This window comes from Miscanthus floridulus, chromosome 8 (assembly GCF_019320115.1).
Source record: "Miscanthus floridulus cultivar M001 chromosome 8, ASM1932011v1, whole genome shotgun sequence".
Lineage (NCBI taxonomy): Eukaryota > Viridiplantae > Streptophyta > Magnoliopsida > Poales > Poaceae > Miscanthus > Miscanthus floridulus.
The window spans coordinates 154,210,934-154,220,063 of record NC_089587.1 but is presented as its reverse complement, the minus strand read 5'-3'; the positions used below and the strand labels follow the sequence as shown (position 1 = coordinate 154,220,063).

The 9,130-nt window shown below is 50.9% G+C and overlaps 3 protein-coding genes across 3 annotated transcripts; all 3 read right to left on the bottom strand.

Moving 5' to 3' along the window:
* LOC136473784 (actin-depolymerizing factor 1-like) lies at nt 1-2,002 on the bottom strand. The gene is made up of 3 exons (XM_066471421.1): nt 1,855-2,002; nt 1,502-1,767; nt 1-417 (listed from the first exon to the last, which is right to left on the bottom strand). The coding sequence occupies exons 1-3, from the start codon at nt 1,855-1,857 to the stop codon at nt 267-269; spliced, it is 420 nt and encodes a 139-aa protein (XP_066327518.1). The 5' UTR covers nt 1,858-2,002; the 3' UTR covers nt 1-266.
* A 531-nt stretch (nt 2,003-2,533) lies between these two features.
* Nucleotides 2,534-5,079, bottom strand: LOC136470040 (pentatricopeptide repeat-containing protein At5g39350-like). The gene is made up of 2 exons (XM_066468014.1): nt 3,151-5,079; nt 2,534-2,545 (listed from the first exon to the last, which is right to left on the bottom strand). The coding sequence occupies exons 1-2, from the start codon at nt 5,077-5,079 to the stop codon at nt 2,534-2,536; spliced, it is 1,941 nt and encodes a 646-aa protein (XP_066324111.1).
* Nucleotides 5,080-5,429: 350 nt separating this feature from the next.
* LOC136473782 (FT-interacting protein 3-like) lies at nt 5,430-7,940 on the bottom strand. The gene is made up of 2 exons (XM_066471420.1): nt 7,027-7,940; nt 5,430-6,916 (listed from the first exon to the last, which is right to left on the bottom strand). The coding sequence occupies exons 1-2, from the start codon at nt 7,938-7,940 to the stop codon at nt 5,500-5,502; spliced, it is 2,331 nt and encodes a 776-aa protein (XP_066327517.1). The 3' UTR covers nt 5,430-5,499.
* Between the last annotated feature and the right edge of the window lie 1,190 nt (nt 7,941-9,130).

Genomic DNA, 9,130 nt, shown 5'->3' with positions numbered 1-9,130 from the left:
TTAGGCTTCACAACTAGCATTGCATAGACACATAAAAGACTCGACAATGCCACGAGATAAAACACCAAATAAGTTCTAGTTTACAGCAGTAGCAGAACTACGGCAGAGATAGGGGAAAAAAGAGGGAAAATGGCATACAGTCTCATACAGAATGCAAGGCTTTTGCTTCCAGGAAAACAAGGACACGAAACCGGATCCAACACAGAAGGAATCGACGGGCATGCAGGAGCTGATGCGCCCCTGCAGCATGCAGTGGCCGGGCTGTTTCAGAGGGCTCGCGACTTGATGATGTCCATGCTCATTTCACTCGGGTCAGTTGCTTGGAGCTCCACCTGAATGCCGTCGAGCTCCCTCTTGAACCGGTCCTTGGAGCTTGCGTACAGCATCTTGCTTCTCACCCTCGATGCATCTGGGGCCCTGCATGAGAGTTTGATGCAAAAGCACACCGATTCAGTGTTCAAGTTTCCTTTGTAGCAGACTCAATCTCGTTTCTGCGCAGTGTCACACATAGAAATATGCTATCCATATTACCAACAAAGGTAGCGTGTCTAATTTTTTTGCTTAATCATGCTTAAGAATCTAATGACCTTTGGCCAATGCATTCGACCAAAGATTTATGTTTATCTTGGTGGAAAATAAAGATTTATATGGAACTGCCTGTAGCCTGTAAGTATTTGTTCTGACTCCACGCTGCTAAATTGCCTGGCTCCACAAAATTCAGCAGAGGGGAAAAGGTCATGGCAGCATCTGCCTGGATGTTAGCATCTGTAACATATAAAGGTGCATTAGAGATTTCATATGAGTTCTTGCGTTCAAAAAAGATTTCATATGAGTTCCTTGAGATGCTTAGTTTCAGTTTCTTAAGATGCACGGCATTTCTAACGCAGTAATTGGCCAATCGTCTATCATACATCTCTATTGCATGCATTAATATTTCCTATCAGTTTATTTCCTGCAATCACTTAACTGGTGAAGGATTAAGGACAATTAAAATTAGTGTTTGGACATGATATTCTACCTGTAAAAACCACGTATTCTCATGAACATGGACAATTTATAAAAACATGGACAATTTTAGTAGTTACAGAAATTGTAGTTATATTTGTCTTGAGAAATAGAGTTGTGTTGCGGAACTCAGGTTTTTTCTTCTGTTTTTTTCCCTTGTAGTAAATTGCTAATCTATCCAACCACAGATCCAATAATGGTTGATTAGAAAACATATTGATTGATGCCTTTTTTTCATTCTATAAATAATATTTTTGGTGCTTAATGTGATAATTTGTTCAAGATCACGTCGCAAAGGTTGAAACAATGCTGACAAAAAAAAACAATGACCAAACTGCAATAAGTTAAATTTATAGATGATCCTCTTAGGGGAAAAAATCACATGTAAACTCAGGATTCGGGGCAGCAATCATCACCGACCAAAGTCGTACCATATCAAAGTTTTCAACGAAGAACAAAATCAAACCAAAAAGAGATGCGTAGGCTGTAGAGTTACCAAGAGATGAAGAAGATCTTGCTCTTCTGGCAGTTCTCATCAGTGACGAAGTCAAAATCAAACACCGCGTAGCGGCACTCGTCGGCGGGCAAGCAGGCAGTGAAGGCATCGTAGCTTTCACCTGGCTCTCCAAGCCTGTCCACCACCACCTGCTGCACGTTCTCGTTGATCTTGAACACGATGAAACGGAAGCTCCTCTTCGCCTTGAGTTCCAGGAACTTGAGTTTGCATTCATCACAAACGGCCATTCCAGACGCCGAGTTCGACTTACAATGAGGACAGAATCCACCACATCAGGGAACATCTCTTGAATGAACAACATTGTGAGAAAGAAACAGATCAGATGTACTCACCATGGCTGATGCTTCCGATCTCTTCCTTCCTTTCTTCCTCTGGTTGAGAAACGATCAGCGGTTCGGCCGGCGAGGAGGAGAGAAAGAGGGATGTGGGCGTCTGCAACGAGAGGTGAGATTTCAAGGCCCTGAAAGAGGGGGAGGGGGAGGCCAGATATAGAGAGGGAGCGGGTGGGCACTGGGCAACCAGGATGGATGCCACCACGTCCGTCGTCCGGGGAGGGGCATTTGACCAAGCACGTCCCCTCCTTGGTGTGTGAGAACCAGAAGCGTTTGTGCGCAACCAACATGCGCGCCACCACCCGTCCCCATAATTCGTTGGTAGCCTCTCCTGCCTCGGCAGAATCGTGTCTGCTTTCTAGCATCAAAGCGACACGGCGTGCATTCGACCATTTTCTTCTGCATTAGTTTAAAAGTCCTCCAAGAGAAAATGGTACTCGCTTCTCCTGTGTTACGAGACAGTACTCCATCCATTTCAAACCATTTCAAATTCTAAGACATTTTGACTTCTTTAATATATAGTTTTTTCTATGCACTTACATATACATCGTATCTAGATGTATAACAAAAAAAAAATGTACGTAGAAAAGTCAAAACATCTTATAATTTAAAAATTGGAATGGAGTGAGTACTTGTTAGCTGTAGGCCTGTAGAGCAATTGGAATGGAGGGAGTACTAGCTAGCTGTAGGCCTGTAGAGCAACTAAGGTCCAGTTTAGTTTGCAAAAAATTTTGCAAAATTTTTCACATTTTCCGTTACATCGAATCTTTGGACGCATGCATGAAACATTAAATATAAATAAAAAATAAAACTAATTATACAGTTTAGACGAAATCCACGAGACGAATCTTTTAAGCCTAATTAGACTATGATTGGACACTATTTGCCAAATAACAACGAAAACACTACAGTAACCATTTTGCAAAATTTTTTATATCTAAACAAGGCCTAATACTACATCTTTGTTATACGATTTTTTTTTCTTTGTAAACTGACACATCAAAGAATCATTGCTTTCTGTCTGTCACACGAGACACGACTCTGTATCGTGGTTCAGCTGGCTGCGTTTAGTTCGCGAATTTTGGGAGTTTGGCTACTATAGTACTTTAGTTTTTATTTGGCAATTATTGTTCTAATTAGGCTCAAAACGTTCGTCTCGCAATTTTCAATCAAACTGTGCAATTAGTTTTTTTTCGTCTATATTTAATACTCCATGCACGTATCGCAAAATTCGATGTGATGACTACTGTAGCATTTTTTGGGAAAGTTTTTGGGAACTAAACAAGCACAGCACACTTCAGACTTCGCATCAACTACACTAAATCCTGGATCTTTGTGAAGACCCCTTCCCTCCATCACTCTCCGCAGATCCTGAACATCGCTCCATCTGTCAGCTGCAGCATATACCTTCCCAAGGAGCACATAATTCCCAACGTTATCCGGTTCAAGCTCAAACAAATGTTTAGCAGCAACCTCCCCGAACTCGACATTCTCGTGGAGGACACAGGCACCCAGCAGAGCGCTCCACACCGACGTGCTCGGCTCGAATGGCATGTCTTGGATGAGGCGGTAGGCCTCCTCGATCCTCCCAGCACGCCCAAGCATGTCAACCAGGCACAAGTAGTGCTCTGCATTTGGCATCAGGCCATGGACGCCCCGCATGTCGTTGAACAGCCGGAGGCCTTCGTCTACCATGCCGGCGTGGCTGCAAGAGTACAACAAGGAGGCCATGGTAACGGTGTTCGGCAGCACCCCCAGCTCCACCATACTTGAATATAGCAGGATGGCAGTTTGGGCATGCCCGTGCATTCCGTATCCGGCGATGACAGTTGTCCAGGCAACAACATCCTTTTCAGGCAAACACTGGAAGAGCTCCCACGCGACACCCAAGTCACCAGCCTTGGCATACACATCGATTAGACCAGTGGCAAGATCTGTACTCCCAAGACATCCACGAATTAGTAAGCAGCAGTGGATGTTCTTTGGCTGTACCAGGTCCGCAGACTCTGCATAAGCTGGGATGACGCTTGCCATTGTTGCAGAATCTGGACGCACTGATTCTGCAAGCATTTGCTTAAACAGTGCTAGAGCCTTCTTTCCCTGTTCTCTTTGAGTATAACCAGATATTGCTGCATTCCATGTTTCAGTCCGTCGTGATCCTTTCTCGACCACCATGTCTATCATCCCCATATAGCCACATTTTGCGTAACAGTGAACAAGTGCAGTCTCGACAACAGTATCTGATCCAAGCCCAAGTCTAATGCACAATGCATGTGTGCACTTGGCATGCTTCCCTGACAGCAAGCTGGTGCAAGCTGAGAGCAGATGCGCCATGGTCACAGCATTAGGCTGTGCTTCACTGGTCACCCGCATCTCAGAACCAAGAGCGAAGGCCTTGCTCGCATGGTAATTCAGCACGTGTGCACCAATCATCGCCGTCCAAGAAACGACATCCTTATCATAGCTGTCTTCATCGAACACCCTTCTTGCATCCTCCAGGCTCCCGCACTTCCCATACATGTCGATCAGAGCATTCTTCACCGCGACATAGTTCACCAAGCCTCTCACCTCAGCCAACCGGTGCACAGCTCTCCCCGTGTGCAAGTCCCTGTCTTGTGCACAAGCTGGCAGCACTGACACAACCGTGGCACGGTCAATGCACACGCCACGGCCAACCATCGTCTCGAACACCTCCAACGCCCTCTCCGCGCGGCCGTCCTTGACACATCCAGTGATGATCGTGTTCCACGACACGGTTGTCCGGCTCCGCAGCTCGCCGAACACTGCCTCCGCCGCGACCACGTCTCTGCAGCGCATATACATGGACACGAGCGCGTTCTGCACGTAGGCGTCGCTGCCGAAGCCTGTGGCGAGGGCGCGGCCGTGCACGGCGCGCCCATGGCGCCTGAGGCGGAGGCCCGCACAGGCCTTGGCGGCGAAGGTGAAGGTGAGGTGGTCGAAGGCGCGCATCTGTAAGTAGAGAGCGAGGGCCTGTCGGTGGAAGCCGAGGCCGGTGTAGGAGCGGAGGAGGGTGTGGGCGTCGAAGGGACGGCCACATGCGCAGTAAGAATATAAGAGGAGATGAAGGCTGTCGCAGTGGAGGTGACCGGACGTGAGGAGGAGTGCGTGGAGCTGCGCGGCGGTGGTGGGAACGAGCGGGGTTGCGGAGCTTTTGGATCGGAGGAGGAGCGCGAGGCATTGCCGGACAAGGGCGCTGGTTGTCATTCTGAAGTTCAAAGGACACAGGATGCTTAGATGAGATCTGCCGGTTGTGTTTCGGTCGGGGCGTCGGCGGTCCCATTGGCTTTGCCGAAAAGCTAAAAAGCTAAAGTGAAAAGTACCGTTGCTGATTTATTACGAAAGAAAAATATTATTTTTTTACTGAAAAAATACGGTCAATAAGTCAAACATAATTCGGAGTGCAAATGCAAATGGATCGCAAACTGAAAATCTGGTACGGGATGTTTGACTAATGACTAGTATTGACTTATAGTATTACACGAGCGGCAAACCGTGCTGTGCAAGTCGCAACCTCTATAAATGGTAGTAGTACTAGACCAACCATTAGATTTGAAGAGGCGAACAGGAACAGCACTAAAATATCAAACTACTGTCTTACAGACTGAAACATCATTTGATTCGCAATCAAAGTAGGCAATCGACCTTGCAGGGCAGTCGCCGGAAGAAGTTCGCCGGCACGTCGGGCAGCCTCTGCCGGAGCGTCGGGTGCCGCATCAGGTAGAACCCTGTCAGCAGCGCCACCGCCTGGAACGGCGCCAGGAAGGTGATCACTGCAAGGAACAGGCACGCCAGGAGGTACATGGCCGTGGCGCGGGGGTCGCGCCACGTCATCGCGCACCGCGCTCGCTCGGCGTGGGACGCGACGTCGCCGGCCATCTCCTGTATCCGCGCCCCTAGGCTCCTCAGCCTGTCGTACCGCATGCGGACCACATCGGGAGGACACTTCGTCGGGAACTCGTCGAACTCCTCGGCCAGCTCGTCCAGGTGCGCCATCTCGGCGTGCGACACCTTGGTGTCGACGTGCCACGGGTGCCTCGGCCGGCACCGGTAGTTCCACAGGCCGAGCACGAACTTGTACACGAAGAAGGTGGGAAGGATGAGGTTGGGGCAGCACACCAGCATGGCGTAGATGATGTGGACCGCGACGGTGGTCGCCGGGTTCTTCCAGTGGCAGATGTCGACGAACCACCTGAGCGCCGCGAACAGGGGCGCCAGCGCCGCCATGAGGCGGAAGAAGTGGGCCTTGCTGCGCCGCATGCTCCACCGGTGCGAGTGTGCCTCGCAGAGGTGCTCGACGCACTCCCGCCGCAGCGGCGGGTCCATCCGGCCCAGCCGGTGCGCGATGAGCGCGACCGCCTCCCGCCGCAGCGTCTCCTGATGCACGATGGACAGCGGGCAGTGGTAGTGCATCGGCGGCAGGTGCGGCTGCGCGTACGTCTGGAGCAGGCCCAGCGTCGACGTGCTCGAGAACCGCACGGCGAGCTGGAGCTCGCCCATCTTCTTGATGCCGCCGCCGTGGAGGGAGATGAGAGGGTACGCGTGCGTGTAGATGCGGCCGGTCTCGAGCGTCGACAGCCGGATGCGCACCTTGCCGAGGAGGATGTCCTTGACGGGGTCGCCGGACACGAGGCCACCCTTCTCGCCTATCTGGCAGTTGTGGAAGACGGCGACGGTGAGCACGGTGCAGTGGTCGTGCACGTCCCAGAAGCACTGCTGGTGGAACCGTGGCGCGAGGCTGTCGATGACGGTTTGCGTGCGGAACCACTTCACGCCGTACTTGGCCACGCAGTAGGCGTCGCAGGAGCCTCGCCCGTCGCGCGTGCGCATGGAGCTTAGGCCGAACGCGTTGTGGATGCCGAGCTCGATGAGGCCAATGGGCGGGCGGTGGCACCACAGCTCCCTCGCCGCCGGGCGGACGTCGCTCAGGTAGTGGACCGGCTCTGTCAGCACTCTGTATCCACCTTCCAGGCAGAGCCGGACGCATATCTTCGCAGAGAACTTGTCGATTTTGGCCGCTCCTTCTGGCCGCACCAAATTAAACCTGTCGACGATTCGCAATTAAGTTTTGCTTGCTTGATATATTTTGGGTGAAAATAGTATATGAATCTTCGATTTTTCTTTCTTGATATAACTAAAAAAAAATGCACGTACCATCTTGGGCGAATTGGGCGCGCGTCCCACCGTCGTTCGAATTCTTTGAACGGAATGTGTACATGGCCAATGACCTCCTCCTTGTCGACCTTGACGCGGTCCTCGACGGAGAGGATGAGGTGGTCCTCGAACGGCTCGGCGGCAACGAACAGGTGGTCCTCGTTCCAGCCGCACGTCGGCAGCCGGGCGACGCACGTCTTGGTCTTGTGCACCTGCGCGGCAATCCTGGTGCGCACGAACACCTCGCCGACGCGGGCCTTGTCCACGAAGGCGATGTCGCGGGCCTCGATGACGTTGACGCGCACGTACCAGAGCCGTGGCACGGTGTACTGCTTGCAGCGGATGTGCGCGGCTAGCTTGGCGTCCACGGCGAACGCGGCGTCCGCGTGCACCGCCAGCGGGAAGCACTCGTCGGCCTGCGTGCCGAACCACACGGCCAGCATCACCTCGCCCCCGCGCTCCGCCTTCTTGTCGAAGACGTGGTACCACTGCGGCGCGAGCGCGCTGTCGGGCGGCACACGAAAGGGGGCGTCGGCCAGGTCGAAGCGCAGGCGACCGACGAAGTCGTCCTTGGCGAAGCCCTTGCCCTTGACCACCACGTCCAGGAACGACGCCTGGAGCCTCTCCCGCGAGAACGCGAACACGTCGTTCCACTCTGGGCTCGTCGTCTTCTCGATGTGCCGCGTGGCGCAGGAGTAGCTCCCGAGCTTCACCTCGGAGAGCGGGTCGAAGCCGCCACTCCACTTGAGGTCCCGCGCCTTGACGATGCGCACGTACAGGTACTCCATCCGCTCCACGAGGTCGTACCCGCCGGCCCGCCCGCCGGCGAGACGGGGCCTCGTCTCCTTGATCCCGAACTCATCCCGTGGTGGCAGAGGGCCGAAGGGGCCAAACCTCGGCAGGACGCCGGCCATTGCAGGCTGCAGCAAACGATTACTCTGGTTGGAAGGGCGAGCCTGGTCTCTGTACGTGAGGAAGGTCCTCTTATGTGCATTCCGCACTGCTGCGTTCTGGCCACCGAGCGTGCTGGCCCCGCATACGCATGGGCTTTTTGGGTTGGTGATCGACATAGCTGGTGTGACTGCTGGGGGACGTTGGTGATCTGCCGGCTTTAGTTCGAGTAACGTTCTGTCTTCTCCGTAAACAGGCATATGTCATTAATGTCGATGTCATGGACTTGTCTTGAGCAACGTAGAGTTGAAGGTGGGTGAGTGGGAAGATCAACTAAGATGACCTACCTTGTTAGCTAGCGTTTGGCCTATTAGGATGTCTAAACCTTGGTCGATCAGTTAGGAGTACGCTCGGTTGCGCTCTTTGCTGTTGCTGCAAAATACTCCCTCCATCCTAAAATAGTAGTCTCAAATATTTTTAACTTTAACCAAATATATATAAAAATAAGAAAGTATTAATATTTATGGTACATAATTAGTATCATTAGATGAATCATTGAATGTATTTTCATAACAAACTTATTTGAAGATACAAATATTACTAATATTTTCTAAATTTGACCAACACGCATCCTACAGTGATACTTATTCTGAGACAGAGAGAGTAATATAGAACAAACTAGCAAAAGATGATACACAAAAACAGCTACAGCTGCACCCATAGGAAGAACTAGGTGATACCTCGCGCGTTGTTGTCATATTTTGTTAAGGATTACTTGTCGGTTTTTACATGGGAATAGAAATCAATAAAGAAGACTATTGCTTAATTGTGAATCATAGTTTAGATATAATAAATATACTTCTGGCATGAGAACCAAACCAACAAGTGCTCTATAGAATATCAACCCAAGTGCACTAAAGCAAGCTAAGAGTAATCAGAAGAAGATGACATGCGGACAGAGAAATTAGGCTCAATACATGCAACCATCTTGAACTCCGCTAGCCTTTATGATGATGGAACAGTCCAGAGGAGCACCTGTGATGACCTTTGACAAAGCTAGTCAATGTAACCTGCAGGGTGTGGTCATATATAGATGCCGATCGGAGAATGCAGGGGGAGCGTCTCATCTGGTGTCTCACTATACTACTTGTGGCTCGTCTATCGCGTCGTCGTATATATAATGTGATTATTAGTAATCAGTTTTAGAAGGGGA